Consider the following 21147-nt stretch of genomic DNA (forward strand, 5'->3'; position numbering starts at 1 on the left):
ACAGTAATTTGAAGTTAGCAATTTATATGTAATGTCTGTCCAGGACCTCCCCCCATACACATTTGACATACTTTTTTACTCAGAAGATACCTTTCTGTGTTCAGTTTTAAAGCATTTCTAGATCATGTTCTATTCTTTTGAAGTAACGAGAAACAGAGAGTGGGAAATACTAGTTGTCTTACTAAAAGCCTAGTCGGGGCTGGCGGATGACGTTCATCGTCAGTCCAGTTCTGGAGCGTCATGTCGGAGGGACGCTGAGACATGTCAAAGTACAGACGAGCCCAGGTTGGCCAGAAGTTTAGGAAAGACTTTGGCCTACTGCTTCTAAAGAAGCATTTCCATGAATCCCAGGCTGTAACATAATCCTTCATATTTTTTGAATGATTGACCTCTATGCTTAACACACACACACGTAAAATAAATTTCCCTCGGTCATTTAGTGTGTTTTGCATTCATTCTTTCATTCTAGGCGGTACCCACCTGGTACCGTCCGACAGTTGACATCTCTGCCCAGTATAGCTGATCTGTGGCTTTGGATATTTCAGCGTTATCCAGATTTTTTATTTTTCTTGGAAATGAGCTCCCAGGGTGATGCATGACTTCAGTGAACTTACAGAAGGCCTGGCAAGCCCTAGACCTTTAAGCCATGGTAGATTTTGATTCCTTGAAGTCAGCCATCCCCAGCACCTCCTATATCTCAACTTTAATCAAGTCTTCGGTGACTTGAGATGGTTTGTGTCAAAGTCCTGGCACAGATCTTTAAGATAATATTTTCACCAGGGTAGGTTCCAAGAGGATATAGAATTTCAGTTGTACAATAATAGAATTTTAGAGCTGGAAAGATTTTAGATGGCATCCAGTCTGTACCCCTCAATTCTATGATGAAGGAAACCAAGATCTACAAAGTTACCTGCCATGGGTTACTTAGTTACAGGCGGGGCAAAGTCGACCCCAGGGCCCTGTGTCCTAGGCCTGTGGCTCTTCCTTCCACTTAGTGCTGTCTCTGTAGATTTTCTTTTTAAAAAAAATCTCTTAATTTTACTTCTCCCTCATGTCTAAAGGCAAATCTATTGATACTAGTAGAAAGCAAACATTAATCAGTGTCTCATTGGAGATCCTATTTCTTGCATCGAAGTCTGAATTGTTTTTCTTTGCTCAGCCTTTGTTGTATCTGAAAGGAAGGGAGCGCTTTGCTGCTTCCACTCAGACTGCCTGCACGCCGTGAGTCGTTTGTTTCTGGAAGCACACACCTTATGAAGTGAAGTGACAGTTTACTTGATGACACACAGTTGGGTTTGAATTTCTGTCCTTTTCACCCTTCGATTGCCCACCAATGGCGCTTTAACATCTTGCATTCTTGAGACTGGAGTGTAGCTGTTAAAATAAGGATTCTGGGTCGTGCAAGAGTAGAAACAGAAGTCGGCATTTCTACCCAGATAAATGCATACACCTACGTGATGCTGATACAAGCAATATGTGTCATCCTCTTCTGTCCCTTTAAAGACTCCCCATTGAACCAACTTAATATCAGACAGAGGAAGACTCTCAGACTTCTTAGGTTTTTAAAAAAAAAAAAAAAAGAGCAAAAACGAGTCAATTTGAAAAGTCTCATTTCTCCTGCCGAGGAGGGAATTTTTATACTGAATATCACAACCTGAGTCTGGAGACGTACATCTTAATTCTTAAGTCATACCAAAAGCTAGGATAACTGAAAATAGCTTTTAAATATTTTTGTTTTCCTAGTAAAGTAGGAGATTAGGGATTTTAATTAATATTATTTTCCAATCTTAGCCGCTCTTTAACAGGGTGAATAAATTTCATGAAGTCTTAACCATAAGGTAGCTTGATCAGTAGCGTCTAACAATTGACGTTGACGTGGCTGAATGTTTTGTGAGAGTCTGAGCAGTGGTTCCTCTGCTTGGGAACAGCTAGCTGCACGTACAGACCCTGGTGGACTGGGCCTACGTAGACGCTTATACCTGTGTCTTATATGCACCATCGTCCCCCCCACCCCGCCCCAGCTTCCAGCAACTCTTCTTTAGTGGGGGGGGGAGGGGTTTATAATTCATTTCGCCTGTTGCTATTTGCCAGCAAGGCACTTTTTTTCTATTTTTTTCCTCTGAAGCCAGTATGACTCAGTCTGCTGATGGGCTAGGAGGCACTGATGTGGAAACAAAGTAATGGAGATAGTGCATTAACACATCAAAGAGAAGGGGCAGAAACGCATGTGTGTGCAACCTCAGTTATAGTGGGTCCATGGGCTTAAAGAGCTGTGAGTGATCTGTGTTAACTACGAATTTAGCCCTTTGGATTTTGGACAATTAGGTATTAAAATAATAACTATGATTTGAGAAGTCATGTTATTGAAAGACAAAGCGAAAAGATTTCAAAGGCTTAAATAGAGTTTTAATTTTTACAATTAAATGTTAGCCTTTGTTTTAACATCTAAACACGATGCTTTAATTTTTAGCTCCTTTTTTGCCTTCAAAATTTAGAATTGGAATGCATATTGCTGTGTTGGTATTTTAAGATTATGATTTCAATCAAATCTTTCAGAGTTCCAGAATTATTATAGCAGCCATAAAGTACATTTATTAGTCTTCAAATCAAAAAGTAGTAAAACACTAATTTTTAAAATACCAAGAGCGATTTTTTTTTTTAAAGTTTCATGAGATCCAAGGAATCGAAGTATGAAATGTACAGCAAACCTTTAATGGACTCGAGTCTGTGAAATTCCTCAAACCACTGGTTGTTATCTAGAGAGATTTTTAAATATACACACACACCCTCGCCCCAGCTGCACGCCAGGTGAGGCTCGTGAGCCTGTAATTTTTATAAACCTGCTGGGTGATCCTGGTGTAGAAGACCAGCACAGATCCGGGGATTGCATTAGGGGTTCCTGCCGCTGAGGCGCACTAGTGAAAAACACAGAGGGAAGAGGCAGGAAAGCCCAAGCTCGGAGAGCCCGTGCTTTGTACCTGATAGACGCTGACTGAAGAAAATACTGGACTAGAGCTGGGGACACTGGATAGAATTAGAAGGAACTGATGTTTAAACAGAACTGACACCGTGACTCAGGCTTTGGCGATCTTTTGTCTCACTTTCTACCTCTGAGCATCCTCTCAGATATCAGTATCTTCCTGATACTCTGAGATATTCCAAGTTCCCCTCCATTCCTAGAACTGCCTTCTTAATTCAGAATGTCTTCTATCCACGTCCCAGTCTGCACCTCTCACAGCTGGGTGCTGTCCTCACGTCTAAGGGAGCTCTCAATGATGTGTGTATCGGGTTGGGGCTCTGATTAACCGGGCCAGTCCTCCATCAGTGGAGTGTGTGCCCAGGTTTACTCATCCAGGCCACTTGTCTTCCTTTCTAACCTCATGGGCCCACTAACATCTCTTCCCCCACATACCACATGTTCACACCGGACAAACTGGGAATATCACATCTAGAATCAGCATTACAGTCCACCCGTCACTGGAAAAAAATCAGCAACACAGCTCAGCCAATCCCAGCTGTTCGGAGTTGTTAAAGGTAGGAGTGCTGAGATCACATTTGTCTCAGGTAGTACCATTGGCCTCAGCCCCAGCCTGCAAGGCTTTCAGGTTGAAACCAGGAAGTGTCAAGTTGTTCTCAGTCTGAAATCTCATAACCTCATCAGGGTTTGGGGCCGAAGGCAACAAGAAGAGTTTGTAAGCGATGAAGAGGCTGTGATCCGGGTCTTGGTCTATCCCAGTCTGGGGTTGGGGAGGTGTCATGGGTGACCGAGTGAAGATCATAGGTGGGGGGCTGCATTGTCCGACTGCCCAGAGGGCCTCTTAGCTGGTAGCGTTAAGCCTGTGGCAGCAACTCCCTGAGGCTCTTCTAATCTTGACCTTCATTCTTATTTTGAACTCCATTTCCATCACGTAGATTAAAAAACAAAACCAAACCACAAGGTTTCGTCCCTTGCTTTAAAAGTTAACTCTTGCTGGATTGCCTTTGATTGTTAAATACCTACCGGTACGAACTTGCCGGGTCCTGCCCCTCCAGCTTCTCGGGCCAGAGCACCTGGCATGGATGTAAAGAACTATAGTTCTCTCACCTATCAGGCCTTTCTTGCAACATTTTTTACCCTAATTTTGAACGGTGTTTTGCTGAAATAAATTAAGTAACTTTGTGGCCCAAGGCCACCTTTAGCTCAGAAAATCTGTACGAATTTTAGGAGGATTTTTTTCGTAAGTTGGAAATAACCATATTGATATATTTCCTGGCACTGCGGCCCTGGACAAGTGCATTCCTTGTTAGAGGGTCTGACAGAATGTTGCTGTGGTAAAGTGTATGAGATGCGGATCTCAGGATCCAAATTCCATTTTATTTTTTTAGCCGACAGCCTGGTCCATTAAGGTACAAGAAGTCTGAATGCATGTGAGACCTGTGCCCTCTCGGTTGTCCCCTCCTAAAGCAGCACTGGGGTCAGCTCGTTGCTACCTGCTACCTGGCTCCTCAGTAGCTGCCACGCCCATTTGCTGCCTGAGTCCCAGGTGTCCAGACCTCCAAGGAGACCCACCCCCGTGTCAATTCGCTCTCCCTTAACGGCTTGTACCCAGGAAGGGAGTGTCCTGGTGCAAAGGTGGGAACTTCTATCGCAGAGAAGGAATAGCCTTCTTTGTAAATCATTCGAGGTCTTAATGGCATTATGATCTCAAGATAAACTTTCTTAAAGATCTTTAATATAATGCAGTTAGAAAGGGGCACTTTTTTCTTTCTAAGGGGGACATCAGAGGCAACTAGTTTCTCTTTCACAAGGTTCAACAGATCTCATTTTTACCAGACAAGGGAACTGTGCCAGTTACGTCTTGTTAGAGGCCAGTCGGAAGCCACGGGTGCCAGCACCCACCCACCAAAGTGCCGGGCTCACCTCTTGCAGGGAAAAGACAGGTTTGGGGCCCGGTGTTGGCCCTGTGGCTTTCCTAACGCCCTGCCCTTGAAGGAAGTGCTGACGTCAAAACCTCTGAATGTAGCATCTTCAAAAGGGAGTTTTTTAGTTCATTTTCGTAGGATTGCCATAAACAGTTCATAAGAACAGAACAATGGGTTTAACAAACCAAAATCAACTTTGAGATGAAGAGAACATCCTTAGTTAGCAATTACCAAAATTCAAGGAGCCAGATAGTTTTTGCCCTTTCTTCACACTCCGACAAGGAAGTGTCTCGCGTCAGAAGCCTAGAGCTCTATTTGTTCTCCTGGCTGCTTTGAGAGAGAAGGTGAAGATCAGTCAGCTGCTTTAGGAACAACTAAAACGGGTTACCTGCACTGAAGCGAAAAGGAAGTACTGAATCTTGAAATTGCACGACAGGTGCCATTTTAGAGTGAGTGCCAGGAGCAGAGCTGGGAGCAGGTTGGAGCCCTTTGAGGAGTCTGCAGGAAATAGTTAACAGAAAGGGAAACAAGGTTTCTGATGTTACAGGGTTTCAGGAAATTCAGCGTGGAATATGCAGGATTCCTCCGTGCTTGGTGGAAACAGGTTCACTGAGATGCAGGGGTGAAAATACAGCTCTCTGGAGAAAGGTGGAGACAACCGGAGTGCTTTAGGCGCAGAGAGGCCCAGTGGGCAGCGCCACGTTATATAGGCCCATGGCAGAGACACGCGTGGGAGAAGCTATGCTCTGAAGAGTCATCTGCAAATATACACTCACTAAAGACGGTTCTGGAGGATTTGCTAAGAAAGTCATTACTCCCCTCTATTGAAAGGGTCTTTTTCATAGAGACGTTGAATGTTATTACATTCCTCTTTGTCCATGCTTAAAGGAAGAAAAAAAAAACTTAAACATATCAATTACCAAAGGGTTTGGGGAGTTATTAATTTATAGCTGGGAAGTGACTGATAATTGTTGCTCTAGCTAATTTGTTGCTGTCATCATACCCACTTCAGCTCTCCTTAAGGGAACAGGCTGCCTTGAAAAGAGGTGATGTTCACACAGGGAAGATCTTAGAAAACAGACCAAGAAGTATTATAAAGGGCGTTCCTGCCTAGGGAGGAAGGCTGACGGAAAGGACTCACCCTCCGCTTCCCAGACTTGGGTCTCTAGCTGCCTCCGCGACGTGGCCTCCTGGCCGCTCAGATCCCACGTGTCCACAGCGCAGCTCACGTCTCTTGCGGGTCTTTCCGCGCAGCAGCGGCCCCTTACCTGCCCCTGTGCAGCCGGGCAGCCAGGGGAAGTCGGGCCACCTTTTCTTACCCCACAATGTCTGACTCATCACCGAGTGCTGCCGGTCTACCTCTGAGGGAGCGCTCAGCTCCCCGTCACTCCCACCCCGGTTCCGCGCGCCACCTTCTCTCATCTGGACTCGCGTGACAGCCACACACCTGTTGCCCTGCGTTCGTCCTTCCTGCCTTTGCTGTGTCCTCCCCGCCACCCCCCAGCCAGAGGACCATGCCTTTGAAATACACATCCTTTTCTGCCATTTCTCCTGCTTAAACCCCTAGTCTCTGCCAGCTCCTCTTAGGGGATAGGCGAAACCCCAGGGAACCGTAAGCCTCATGTGGCCTGGCCCCCGCCCTCTCCCTCTCATCTCTTAATCTCTCCTCTCCTCTTCTCTCCTCCTCACCTGATTGAGTCCCTTTCCATCCCTCAGATCTCACCTGAGGAGGGGGTTCAGAGGGGCCAGCATCCCTTCCTCAGGGAACGTGCTCTGACCTCCTCATTATAAGCACCCCCAGTGTGTGCACCTCTCCTTTATCCGCACGGCGTGGTTGCAGTTGGACACTCCCTGCTCTGGTTACTTGACTCGTGTTTGCTTTTGTCTGGGCCTGCCGGTGGGCGCCTTCCTCCCCTTCCCCTCCCACACCCATCATGAACACATGTCTGTAACTGTCAGCTACACAGAAGGTATTTCTGACTAATTTTGTTATTATAGCACGCCTTCCCGAGTGAAAGGGGTGCAACAGTTTTTTAAAAAGTAGTGTGTGGGCTGTGCATCTTTCTAGGAATTTTAAGTCATTGGCACTTGGATTTGTTCTTTGTCTTTGGTTTAATGATATAAGTGCCACTTTACCTTCACAGGGTTGATTTCTAGCCAAAGCAACTGGCTTGTTGAGATTATAACGTTATTTCCCCACTAGAACTGCAGTTGCATTTGCTGTCGCAGGTGTACTGATGGATTAGCCACACCGAAGATGGGCTGCAGTTCGGACAGCTTTCACTTCTGTTTTGATTGTGTTGTTTTGGGGGCAAAGCTAGTGATTTTCATTCTTCAGATATTAGATTTTAAATAATCTTGACTGAATGTCCCTGTTGGTACTGCTTTGGAAGAGCTGCTGTGTAACTTAGGTTGAAAGTCTGTTTCACCAGTGATCTGGACACGTACGTGCAAATTATTTGTTTATAAAGCCGATTATTTGTGTTTATTAAAATAGAGCATCCTGTGTAATGTTATGTATACGATTGGAGCTCTCCGAGGTTGAACTGCTGGAATCGGGCTTTTTAAAGTTTCAAGTTCCTGATAACTACTGGGCTGAAGTGGGAAAGTACCCCAAGTTTTAGTGTTAGTCTCATTTATTTTGTCAGTAACCAGTCTTTTCTGGCTTCATAACTTAAACTACATCCATAGTGACAGTCCGTATAGAGAAAGATACATACGTTTGGCAGTCATGCCGTTGTCCAATAAAGCATGCACTGCTTTATCTTCCTTTTGAGCATAATTCAATAATGATATTTTCAGTGCTAGGATTCTTCAGAGTGGAGCTTCTCTCCGTGTGTCTTTGCCACTAGACTTTATATAAAGTGGCTTCACTCACCTGGTGTCTATTTCCAGAGCGTTTCTTCTGTCTGTCCCTACCCTCCTCCAAAGAGCTGTATCAGAAATCCATTCATTTTCAAAATAAACACTTCACACTTTCCAGTCTATCCCTATTGAGAAAAAGTAGTGGTGATTGCTAAAACGATACAGCCTAAATATTCTTTTAAAGCACGAAAATCATATACAGACTTTATTTTACTTTAAATTTTATCGTAGTTGACTTAAAAACACGATATTTAGAAATGTGTGGTTACTCTGTATTGGATTTCATACTGACATTTTTACCTGCTAAATTCAAACTGTGGTGGGAAGCTGTATTCTCCTTTCTGTTTTCACGGTGAACCATTGGAAATGGTCACTTTAAAATTGGTATTTGCTTCTGGGTTTTTTTCCCCCAAAGCCAGCCCTTTATTGGCAGATTAATGTGTAATGTTTGAGAAATCTCCAAAGTGAATAAAAGGACGAGCTCTGAGAAACCGCTTGTTTGTGTGTAGACCGAGGAGTGCTAGAGGGAAGTGCGCCTGCCAGCTCCTCTTCTGAATCATTCTCGTTGGAATAACCTGCTTTTTGTCATGGAATGACAGATCTTAAACACTTAGGTCTAGTCCCAACTGAAGACCAATTCAAGTGCCTCTGGTTACTCTGCAAGTCCGCACGTTTACATAGCAACCGCCTACGTCACACCTCGGCACTCCTGAGCTGGGGGAGTCCTGCCGGGCTGTGCCCCGGCCCCCTGGCCCCCGGCCAGCACAGGGCCACGTGGTAGTAAGCGCCTTGTGATTTGTGGCACCGCCCAACACGGTCGGTTCCACAGGGCACAGTCCAGTAGCTGCCTCAGCAGCATAACAGCAACAAAACGTTATTTTCCAATGTTTATCACCCCTACCCCCAGACATTATTGGGCATTCATCGCCACAGCCATTGCGGGTTAGGAATCCATGCCGTCAGGAGAGCGGTCATTCGTAACCAAAACCATCTGAGCCCATAGACCCGCTAGAAACAACATCCCAGCAGTTCACAGACCCAAAGATCAAGGTAGGGCACTTTGCTCTTCCAGGTACAACTTACGTTGTACGTCTTGGTAGGGTTTTACGTTGAAAATCTTTCCCTCATGTCAGTTTGTATTTTTGCCTGTTTTTGTTTTGTCGCTCTTGTTTCCTTTTGAAAACAGGAAACTGGTGACTTGTTTCTTTGCTCTCCTAATTCCATTTGGAGCATTCCAAATGTTGCTGTGGTCAGAAAGAGAGCTGGTAGTCGGTGAGCACTGCCTCTGGAAAGGGACCAGCATCCTCTGAGGCGGCTGTGGTCCTGGTAATGGTAGAGTCGCCCCAACCAAATCAGCTTTGTGTTGTGAGCCCTGGAAGTGCTCTTCTGTCAGCGACACCACAGTGAGCTGGAGCGCTCGGCCTAGTCAGAGAGGCAACCATCTGATGTGTCCTTCCAAAAAACAAATTGTCTCGATTTCCAAAATTCAACAGAGGGCATTGAAAGCTCTTTTTTAGTATCAAGCCCATTTTGCTTGTTCAAAATTACCAACAGTCTTGGCAGTCATTTCCAAAGCAGTAATGAATAGGATTTCTTCTGTGATGATGACAGACTGGCTCTCTCCCCCATTTAGACAGGTGGCCAAGTGCTATGCTCGTGGCCGCACGTGCCCTGCTCTCCTGGGAAGGCCCATTTCCCTCTCAGCTCCTTCCTTGCTTGGATACTACCCAAGAGGCCCGTAGTACCCAGGATAAACTCCCTCCTCAAGGCCGGTGTCCAGGGGGCTGGTCTGTCCACTTGCACTACCTCTCACTGTGTGAGCCCTCCAGGAAGCCCAGAGGAAAGCACCGCTGTGATTTGTCACTTTCTACACCAAAAGAGGAGTATGGTAGACAACAGGAAGGAGCACAACAGGCTGCTTTGTGTCATCGAGAGTTAGCGTTGTTACAGGGCCCTTAGAGAGGAAGTATATAGCATACTGGGCTGAAAGCAGGCTTGGGGACTTCTCTTCCTGCCACTTACTGTGTGTCTTCAGGCAAGTTATTTAGTCTCTCTGATCCTTATTTTCTTTCTCTGTCTGTGAACATAGTGCCACCTCCCTTCCTCCAGGAACTTAAAAAATTAAATGTGTAAAGTACCTAGAAATCATGCCACGCATATTTGTAAGTACTGGATAAGTTATTGATGTTATTATCATTATCAGTTCCTCCATGTTCAGATGTAAAAACTGAGGCTAAGAGAGCCAAAGTGATTTTCCCCCTGGATCCCAGTGCCAGTGGAAGGTGTCACTAGTGACAGAGTCAAGAGCCCTGGCTTTCCAACCAGACTCTTGAAACTATAGGCATAGTTTAATTGAGGACCGTTGTAACCAGCAACTGACATCCACCACATGGACCTTTAAATCTTTAACTTTTTGTTATTTTAAGTATATTTTTTAAAACCTCTGTTATGTGCACTTCCATCATCTTACGGTGATTGAAGATGAACTGTGCAGACTTGGGGGAGAAATAATAGATTAGAGTTGGGCCTTTGAGGTTACTTAATGGAACCATCTGCCTGATGGATTTTATACTCTGATTCTCTTTTTCCCCCTTAGTTATAAACAAGTGTGCTTAAGGAACTGTTAGTTTCATACACACGTTAGTTTCACCACGTGTGAAACTGAATTTGGTGGAAGTTTGAAAAGGGGGCCATCTTTCAAAATGCCTATTCACAATGATAATGTTCTCTATCAATTCATTCATTTAACAAAGACTTTTTAGTAGCTGTGATGTGCTCATTTGTACTTCTCAGGAGGCATATACACCTATAAGAGCCAAAACATGAACATAAATTATTGTAATATACAAAGGAAAATGCAGAAGCTATAAAGCTATAAAAAGCTATATAGGCACAGAGTCTGGAGAAGGCAGAGCTCCCAGGTCGGAGAATAAGGGCGGCCTTCGTGGAGGAGGCTGCCCCTAAAACTGGATCTTGAAGGACAGGTCAAAGCAGTCACTGACTTGGAAGTAGTCTCCACAAAACACAGCCTGTTCCTAAGTTAAGGATGCTCTTCATGTGATTCATCAGCTAAAGAAATTAAGAGGACAGTCCCAACAGGTGCTACTTGTTCTCCTTTGAAACAGTGACACGAATGCTAAATCGTCTTTTTGAATGAAACTCCTCAGAAGAGAACCTAAGATAGTGAAGTCAATGCCAACAGTCTACATTGCTGATGTTTAAGACCCTAACCGTGTAGGGGTATGTTCATAGCTGCTGGGCAGCGTAATATAAGTATTTGATGACCTAGGGGTTAATCGGAAGCCATTGGGTGATCCTGGGCTCACCCTAATGAACTGCCGTCTAGTCCCACCAGCGTTAGTTATTCGAAGCGGGGGTAGGTGAGCTGCGGTTCAGGGCAGAAGTAAGACTCCCCCCCTCCCAGAGCTTCACTCACAACAGTAGCCTCTCAGACTTCTGGAACATTCTTTCCAAACCATCATAAGTGTTCGTTTGTACAGAACTTCTCTGAATGGTTGGTAAAATATTTAAAAGAAAGAAAAGACCACTCAAATCTTCGGTACTTTGAATTTTCAGATAGACCATGTTGGAACTTCTTCTACCAAGCAGAAAGTTAAATCCACTGAAAATAGCTACACAAAAAGAATAGTATTTTTTTAATGACTTACGTTAATTTCTTAAAGAATCTCTTAAAATTTTTTTTTTACTATTATGCATTAAGAGCCACCAAATGACAGTTTAATGGAGGCGGAGGGGTTGTAAGTGCAGTTAGTTTGGAGCAGATCAACAACGTGTCGGGATTTTTACCTCTCCTAGCAGCTCTACTCCTAAGAGTAAACGTTAGTCGCCAAAAGTTTGATAAGTTTTTAAATGTATACTATTAACATAAGAAAAGCTTGACGACAACAGTGGAGTCTTTTCAGGATTTTGCCACATTGCCATCATCTTTCTTTTTGCATTGTAATCTTCCTGGGACAGTTAAACCTCTTCTCCCCACCTTTCCCTGTCTCATTCCAGCCGTTAGAGACATGACATTATGTGACAGTTGTCTCCTTCAGATCAAAGAATACCCTTTTCCTCTTTGCAAGAGTGAAGAGAAGTTTGTCTTTCCCAGAGCAGAGCGTAGGCACAAAACTAACAAAACTAAGTCACCAGAAAAATGAGTCTGCACAGCAGTGGGGGAGGGGTGCCTGGGAGCCTACTGGGACACGTACAGCCAGTCTAAAAGCTCCCCTTCCCTTCTGTCACAGGAGACGTCGTGCAAAAGAAGTGGAAGTCTGATGTTTACTGTGTAATTTTAATATAGGGAAATTGATGTGTTTTTAACAGTACCTAATCGCAGAATGTTGAAGGGAGCTTTGGAAATGCTTTCTCCAGGATTCATTATATCAGAAAAGTTAGGTCAAAGAAAAAAGTTTTTAAACAACATTTTCACACTGCCCATTCGTTTTTTGTTTCTCGACTTTTGGTTTTCGATGCGAGGATATTAAGTAGTGTTAACAAAGAGTCAGATCTTTTTAAATGTTAGAAATTAATTTTGCTTGCTTTTGTAATTCCTGTTCTTATTTCAAGTTCCCCCTTTCCTGCTTATAGTCCTCTATATAAATTATAACCTGGAACACCAGACATGATTATCTGTGGAACTTACATTGTTTGGAATTTTTACATAGTATATTAAATAATTACTTAGCAGTAGAGTTCAGCCTCTTGGTCCAGGAAATAAATTACTTTAAGGGAGCAACCCCTTGCATAAATGACTGCCATTATGAGAAATGACTGCCGGGGTAAACTGCTGCTACTGTGCGTGGTCAGGATACGTATGCGTGTGCTTTCTCTTCATATAGGCAAGGCGGCTTTCCCGGCGTGAATCAGAGCGGACTCATGGCTTCCAGCTCTCCCTACAGCCAGCCCATGAGCAACAGCTCTGGGCTGATGAACACCCAGGCGCCCCCCTACAGCATGACGCCCAATATGGTGAACAGCTCAACAGGTAACCTTGGCGGCTCTGTGCTTCTGAGGGCTGTCCTCCCCCTTCCCTCTTCTCCTCTTAGGCTGGTACCACTGAGCGTGTAAAAGCAACTCGAGCAGTCGGATCATTTGGTGAAAAGGGGGAAATGCTACTTCTCTGCTGCTTGGATACTTGCTCCATCTGTTAAGACTTGAGGATTACATTACATTTTATGTAAATTGTTTTTATTCATTCTGTGTTTGTGTAATACGTGGACATATTTCAAGTGTCATTGGAGATTGCTTGCAAAGTATATACACTAAGCTCTTTTTGTCTTTGGGCATTATTAGGAGTATTGGAAGATTCCGTGACAAAGTCTATCTCCATTTGATAGTGGTAGAGATAAACATTTAAAATTCGTATTTCAGAGGAAATGATTGAAGGGCAGGACAAGGGGGTGTTTGAAATAGTTTTTTTTTTTCATTTAGGAGAACTCACCTTTAAATTTACACATGAAAGTAGTTGTTTACTGTCGCTCTTGAGAAATTATACATTTTTAAATGAATTGTTCTAAATTTTTCATGATGTTTAACTTTTTCAGCACACTTTATGATCTCAACAATTGCATTTTTACCAAATGCCATCTGATTAGTGGAGTAAGAGTATGCTGTCAGTTTGTGGAAATAACAAAAATGTCTAAGACTGGGCAAATGCTCCACGTTCTTAGGCCCCCAAGGTCCCGAACCACCCTTTACAAGCCCGCTATCTAGTGATGCTGAGCGCTGCTCCGTATCTCACCTGACCTGTTAACTTTTTCTGGCACCGACGTTTGGGGTAGGATTCCCTCCTTTAGTCACTACAGAGCTTTGCATAGCCAGCTGTGCGTCCAGCAGTGCTTTATGATGTGTTAGAAAAACACTGTGGAGTCAGAGGCTGGGCTCCCTCTTATTACGTTTTTTCATTTCCTCTGCCTTTCGCCGCCTTTCTGACCTCTCCATCTTTGAAAGACGCCCCAGGAGCTGTTGTTTCTTTGTCAGGAACGACAGTCAGCTAGAGGCTGGGCTTGCATCCCATCTGAGCTTCTAGGGTTGTTGGTTTCTAGGGTCTAATTTAATAGTGCCACTCCCTGATTACTTCTCTTTAAAAGTTTATGGAAGAGGAAAAAATAGATACTACTGGTGAAAATGAAGCTTTTTAAATAAATAAATCCAACAGCCCTTCCTGATGTTAAACAGGCGTTCATCCCAGCAGGTGGATGTTTTCGTTTTTGTTGTTTTAAATGTATTTATTTTATTTTTGGCTGCATTGGGTCTTTGTTGCTGCGGGCGGGCTTCTCCAGCTGCGACGAGCAGGGGCCACTCCCAGCTGCGGTGCGCGGGCTTCTCACTGCAGCGTCCCCCCCATCCCAACCCTGTTGCGGAGCATGGGCTCCAGGCACGCGGGCCTCAGCAGTTGTGGCACACGGGCCCAGCAGTTGTAGCTCACGGGCTCAGCAGTTGTAGCTCGCGGGCTCTAGAATGCAGGCTCAGCAGCTGGGGCGCACGGGCTTAGTTGCTCTGCAGCACGTGGGATCCTCCCAGACCAGGGCTCGGACCGGCGTCCCCTGCATTGGCAGATGGACTCCCAACCATTGCGCCACCAGGGAAGCCCCGAGGTGGATGTTTTTACATTTGAAATGAAAGATAAAAAGCTTGAACTATTAGCTAGAAGCTTCCCCTTCCCTTCCCAGCACTGTCCGAGGTAATGGTGTATTGGGGTTATGACATGATGTGTTTTGTCTGACTTGCTGAAATAAAATTACTTCAGAGCATTGAAACTACACAATAAAATTTCACCCACTATTAGCACTACTCATTTTTCCCTTTTTTCCTTTGGACCCCAGAACCACAAAAAATAACCAACAACAAATAGATACCCTGCCTAAGAAGATTTATGTATTCCTGAGGAATAACCAGTTTAATGGACATTCACAGAGAGGGTTTCTTTTTATTATTATTATTCAGATAATTCAGCTATTTGTTATTTCATACAGAGGAAATGTTCAGTGAAGGGCCGTCTATCCTCACAGTCTTTAGTATGGGCTACTAGTAGTATATATATATTTTTATTGCATTGTGCGTTTTGAAGTATGGAATTTTTAATAATTTACCAAATTTTCCTCTACCCATTTATGTGATTTGATTCCAGCTTTATTAAGTCAAACGCTACCTGATAGAAAGTAATCTTCCAGCATCTCCAAGGAGTGTTGATGACTTAGCATTTACTGTGTCTCTGTTGATAGATACATGTGAATCTGCTATAACTGTGTTACAGTCTCTGAGGGAAACAGGAATGACAAAGGAACCCAGACTGTTACAGTGTGGCTCCTGATAGGAGTTTTGGTCTGAAGGCATACGCTTGACTTTTCTAGAGATGGGCCAGAAATGGCTTGGATCATCACCACCTCAGATTACTTGGTTTGGGCTCATGGAGATAAATTCCCAGTGACAACAGCAAAGCGTTTTCTCCAACAAAGGACACTTTTGGAGAAAGTGCAGATAATACAAATGATGGCCAGTGGGGTTTTATGAACCTCAGTTAGCAGCTTTGTGCAGCCGGCATTCCAGCATCCCCTTTGCTGAGTTCAGACGGTTGTGCTGTAGGCAGTGTGCAGGGCCAAAAACAGTCCTCCTGTGTAGTGACAAATTGTTACAAGCCTCAGTGAGCAAGTAATTATTTAAATGGAGTCAGTGTGACTGTGAAGGTGGCGCCTCTTTCTTCACTTCAGATGTGGGGAGAAGTGGGATGGTGAGCAGTGGGGATTGTTTCCCTCTAAAGAAGCTTTTTAAAAATATGTAGTTAGACTAAAAGATGAGAATTATGTATTACTATGGGGAAAACTATAAATTATGTATAACCTTGTTAAAGATACCCTTATATAATACTTGTGTTGTTACATTGTACTTAGTTATGTTTCATTTTATAATATCCATTAGTCGTATAATTATCTGCATGTAAACTGTCGCCTTCAAGAAGAAATCTAAATGCTAGAAAACATATCTACTGTCTGTGATTCTAAGTTTGCCTCACCAGGAGTCACTGTACAAAGTATAGGGCATTTCCACCTGAATAACTTACAAATAGTAAATGAACAGCCGCATGGCACTGTGGCCACGCACTGTCCCCTTGGAGGTAGGTCAGCACAGGGAAATTTCAAGGCCTTGCTGATCCAGCCAGAGACGAGTGTTTCTCCTGAGCTTTTCTCGTACCCTTTGTATGTGTTAAGAGTATTCTTTATATATTTGCCACATATAAAAATAGTCGTGACTATCTACAAATGTATACACGTAGGTAGACCCTTTGTGTTTTCAAAAACAAGGAATAAGATATTTTACGGAGTATGGTATGTTATTTACCATGAACAGAAAAGATCTGTTTGTGTGTTTCCGGTCCTGTTTTACCATCTTCTGGGAATGATTTTGCAGCCTTGCAGGGAGACTAAGTAAAGGAAGCTGGGAGAGTAGGAATGGATGTTTAAGGCCCGTTTTACTTGCACCATATGTTCTTTATGTTCTTTTTGAATATATTAAATCCAGGTGGAATAACTGCCTTAGGACCTTGACCCGCACTTACTCCAAGAAGTCATTCTAGCTCTTAAATTCCAGTAGTAAAGCCAGAGGCTACTAGTTGAAATGTATTTGCAGTACTCACACAGCACTTTCTGCAGTCAGAACGTTCTCTACTGCCCCTTTTTCTGTCTGAACTTTACATGCTGGATTACTGATGTCAAGAAGAGGAAGAACAGTGACTTGATTTAACAAATTTAACAAATCCTTATAATATTGGTGGTCTTTCTCTTCTGGGAAAGAAGAAAAAAATAGTGCCCCTGGAGTAACAGTGCCCTGGAAAGCATATGGCTCTTTGCAGTATTCATTGAGAATTCTGGTAAGAAGTCAAAAAGAAGCATTTTAACAAAAGGAATAGTAAAAGCCACAGTAAGGAAAGACCTTATGATCCATTTAGTAAAATAAAACTTGCACCGTAAGTAAAGCTATTACCCTATATTCTATACTTATTTATCTCTCAAAATAATATAGCATCGTACTTTTTAAATTTTATTTGTTTGTTTATTTTTGGCTGTGTTGGGTCTTCATTGCTGCGTGCGGGCTTTCTCTAGTTGCAGCAAGCAGGGGCTACTCTTCATCGCGGTGCGCGGGCTTCTTGTTGCGGAGCACGAGCACGGGCTCTAGGCGCGCGGGCTTCAGTAGTTGTGGTGCACAGGCTCATAGTTGTGCACGGGCTCTAGAGCGCAGGCTCAGTAGCTGTGGTGCACGGGCTTAGTTGCTCCGCAGCATGTGGGATCTTCCCGGACCAGGGCTCGAACCCGTGTCCCCTGCTTTGGCAGGCGGATTCTTAACCACTGCGCCACCAGGGAAGTCCCAGCAATGTAATTTTCGAAACATGTTTGCATCCCCCGAATGCCCATTTTAAAATATATAATAGGAAATGAAGAAGTTTGGGGAATTTCAAACCAATATACATGCTTATATTCATCTAAGTGTGATTTTTAAATCACTGTAAATTGTCATTAATTATCATAATACAATATTGGCCTAGTTCTTTATGCTAAAAAACCCGCCTTTTATGTACATTAACACATTTCATGCATGAAGAAGGAATTAGAAAGAAATTACTATTTTTCAAAAATAATATTCAGGCATAATCTATTATAAATGCTACCAAACTGTCTGTTACAACCTTAGGAGGAGCAGGACTTAAGCCGTGTGTCCATGGCTTTGCCAGTTTCTCTGAAATTGTGTGGCTGTCGTCCCTTTGAACCCACTCTGGGAATACCTAGCAAGGACATGTGGGCTTTCATAAAGAAGCCCCTCTTTCCATACTCATCCTGCTTTCTTTCCCCATCTCTTCTTCTGCAAAGGGGGGTTTCTTAATGTATAGATTTACTGGTTCCTATCTCGCTAGACGCAAGGGGTAAAACTGCACGAAAGCAATCCGCTACTTTGCACGAGGCTGTCTTCTTGGTGTAATATCTCTCAGCTGCTTTTTTGAGGTTTCACACGTTCACAAAAATAACAGCATTTTTAGCTGATCCCAATAGATTTTTCTCTGCAGCTGCATCACTTGAAAAAGCTTTTTGTTCCAGTTCTTAAAGTCTAAGTATTGAAAGTAATTTGGAAAAAAAAAAAGAAAAAGAAAAACATCCCAATTATGATTTGTGTGTGTGGTGATGACTTCAAGGGCTGACTGAGCTGCAAATGGGCTTTGAAAAACAAGCCAATGTGCCCATGGAAAATACAGGCATTTCAGAGCGCATCATTGAGTGTGCTGATGTAAACTCACAGGCACGTGCCTGGGTAGGCTTTTTTGGCAGGACCTCTGGTCTCAACCTGCAGTGATGCTAACGATATTAGCAAATTAGCACCACAAAGCTTGCCAGCTAATTCGCCAGAGCCCTGCTCACTCTCTCACTGCTGTAATTAAAACTAATTATTTTCTAAAACATAGTAATACATGAATATGTGCAATAATCATTTGTAGTGGGCAATCTGTGGAGCCTTTTTTTAAAGCTTTTTTTTTTTTTTTTTTGCACATTATGCTGCATGTGCACTACCATGGTTAGGCCAGCACGTTGATTTGCAGAATGTAAAATGGGTCCTGTTCATAAAACCTCAAGGTTTATTTTATTTTGAAAGGGGAACGTTTTCGGTTTTTCACTCATTTCCAAGGCTCATGATTCTCTCCCCTCTCCCTTTTCTCCTTCCACCTCTCCTCACTCTGCCTCCTCACACAGCTGTGTGGTGTGACACTCACAGCCCAGTGCTGTGCAGATGGTTTGCACAGTGGGGTTCTGGAGAAATTCAGCTGTTATTCCCCGGATATCTGCACTGATTCCCTACTGTAGCCTTGTTCTTCCTTTAAAAGGAAATCTACATCCGTATTTTTGACTTGAAAATATCTAGTAGTGTTTGCAATAAATGCGTGTAAATCCGTTGTTCTTTGGTGAACCTTTCATTCTAAAGCCTAAATGAACTTGATTGAATTTCTGAGCCAGGAGCTGGGAAATGAGTTTTGCCTGGGACCGTAGGGTTGGCTTGAGCTGGTGTGGGTGTCTAACCTGGGCATTTGAGCTGAGGCTGAGGACTGATCCATGTGTGCACTGCACCAGAATGAAAGGAAACCAGCCCCGTTGCAAAATAATTAGAAATCCTCTCCTTCAAAAATTACTTTTGATTATTGTTTTTGAAGTCATCTGTTACAACCACCTTCCGTTATTGTAGCCTATGCCATATGTAATAGATGCGATTTTCAAATGAAACCATATAAAAGTGGTCAATGATTTTACAAACTATGGATTATGTGAATTTAGGAAGTTAAGAAAGCAGTAAATCCTCTAGTCAACCAGTGAAAATAGACGTATCCAGCATTTGAATCCCCCATGAGCAATTTAGACATTGGGCAGATTTCTGCTTGCACCTACTCTATTAAAGCTGTAATAATTTTGAAAAAATAATATTGATAAAAGTTGACTTTCAGTGGCTTAGGTCTTGAGTAAATGATTGCTTTTTTTCCCCCTAAGATAAAAAAGGATTGCCAGAACGTCATGCTACTTAGATTTCAGAAATGAGTATTCTCTGAGTTACAGTTGCTTTTTCCTTTTTTCTTTCCTTCCTTGGAGGGAAATTCGGGTGCCCCATCACTCAGTAGCTTGTGTTAGCGGGAGCACAGCCTGACACATCATGTATAATCCCAAACTCTTTTCTCCTGTTTTCGATTAGCATCTATGGGTCTTGCAGATATGATGTCTCCTGGTGAATCCAAACTGCCCCTGCCTCTCAAAGCAGATGGTAAAGAAGAAGGCACTGCACAGCCGGAGAGCAAGTCGAAGGTATTCCTCTCTCCTCTGCACGCGGTGTGGGGTCTGCTCGCTGCAGCTGCCGTGTGGCTCTCTCCTCACTTTTTTTCATTTGGTCTCTTCTCTTCCGCATGCCTCCATCTTGTGCGAAACGTTTGCAGTCTTCTTTCCCCGCCCCCCTCATGGTGTGGATCTGAAAGTTACTAGTTCTTACGGCATTTAACTCGTGGCTGGGGGAGAGGGGTGGAGGGACAGGACCCACCCAGAGAAATGCTTCGGGGGTGGGGAGAAGGAAGGGATCTTGCCTGGTTGGTACTTGAAGCCATTTTCTCTGCCTTCAGTTTGTAGCTTCCTGTTTTGGCCGCCTTAGCAACAACAGCATACTTAATATTTTGCTTTCCTACCTTATTTGATAAATAAGGTGAACAGCTTTTTTTTTTTTTTTTTTTCCTTTCTTTCTTTCATAAGGGGTAACCCATGCTTAGCATTCCATGTAAGCTTGAAGTAAGCATGGTGGCTCAGTGGTCCTATCCAGCATCCAGCAAACTTACCAAGTTATACTAATTAAGAATGTTGTTTTAATACTTTTACATGTGTGTGGTTTTGTGTGTTTGTTTGTACATGTCTTTATATATATATATATCTATTATATATAAAAATTAGTCTGTTAAACTGGATGTGCTTTTTGTTATTTTAAATAAAGTTTGCCCTACCTTTGTCTTTTTTTTTTTTTTTTTATTCCTCTACCACAGGATAGCTACAGCTCTCAGGGTATTTCTCAGCCCCCAACCCCCGGCAACCTGCCAGTCCCTTCCCCAATGTCCCCCAGCTCTGCTAGCATCTCCTCATTTCATGGAGATGAAAGTGATAGCATTAGCAGCCCAGGCTGGCCAAAGACTCCATCAAGCCCTGTAAGTGGCTCTGGTTTTTTGTTTTTTTTGTTTTTTTGGGGTTTTTTGATAATTAATTCTATTTTAATGCTTGCTTATTTATTTGTTTTATAAGACTTTTTCTTCATAATTTATCCATGAAAGGGTTTTCTTTGTAGTAGTAACAAAATGAGTAAAGTTTATATGCATCATACATAAGTTGATTGCTGGTAATGAAACCACTGATGTAAAGAAGCGTCTCTATACGAAGCATGTGATTGTGTTACTGGGTCCAAACTCCTTCACGCAATGACTTTGTTTAAATGTCTAATCCATTGTGCGCTTATAGAAGATCTTTAAAATGAGTTAACTGTCCATTTACATGGGAACTAATAGCAGCCATGGAGTATATGATAAGTTTGGCCTTTGGCCTAAATCTTTCATCGGCTATTGTGTCTGAAACATCTTATTTCAAAACTGCCTATCTTGAAAATATAAATATTACACTCTGGGCACAGTTTAGCATATCATCAGCCAGGCCTTGTTTCAATCTGCCTGTCAGAAATTAACAGAAAAGTTGTAGAAATGTTAGTGCATGTGAATATTTGGAACGCTACTCTCAGATTAATGTGTGCCTACATTAGAATCAGTTGAGATAGAAAAATTATATCCTGCACAAGCCTGCTCATAATCTTGATATTAAGTGTTGA

At 43.1% G+C, this 21147-nt stretch overlaps 1 protein-coding gene across 9 annotated transcripts in view; it reads left to right on the forward strand.

The window, feature by feature from the left end:
* The window catches only part of ARID1B (AT-rich interaction domain 1B), a 411398-nt gene that overhangs the window by 357758 nt on the left and 32493 nt on the right, over positions 1 to 21147 (forward strand). For 5 of the 9 annotated variants that reach the window (XM_073789769.1, XM_073789768.1, XM_073789771.1 and 2 more), the window contains 3 exons: positions 12612 to 12757; positions 19492 to 19601; positions 20321 to 20479. In XM_073789769.1, the coding sequence (XP_073645870.1) occupies positions 12612 to 12757; positions 19492 to 19601; positions 20321 to 20479 (415 nt within the window). The remainder of the gene's footprint in view (positions 1 to 12611; positions 12758 to 19491; positions 19602 to 20320; positions 20480 to 21147) is intronic. The other 4 variants (XM_073789773.1, XM_019951476.3, XM_073789770.1 and 1 more) reach the window with 1 other exon arrangement.

The sequence above is a fragment of the Tursiops truncatus genome, chromosome 12 (assembly GCF_011762595.2).
Source record: "Tursiops truncatus isolate mTurTru1 chromosome 12, mTurTru1.mat.Y, whole genome shotgun sequence".
In the NCBI taxonomy this organism is placed as follows: domain Eukaryota; kingdom Metazoa; phylum Chordata; class Mammalia; order Artiodactyla; family Delphinidae; genus Tursiops; species Tursiops truncatus.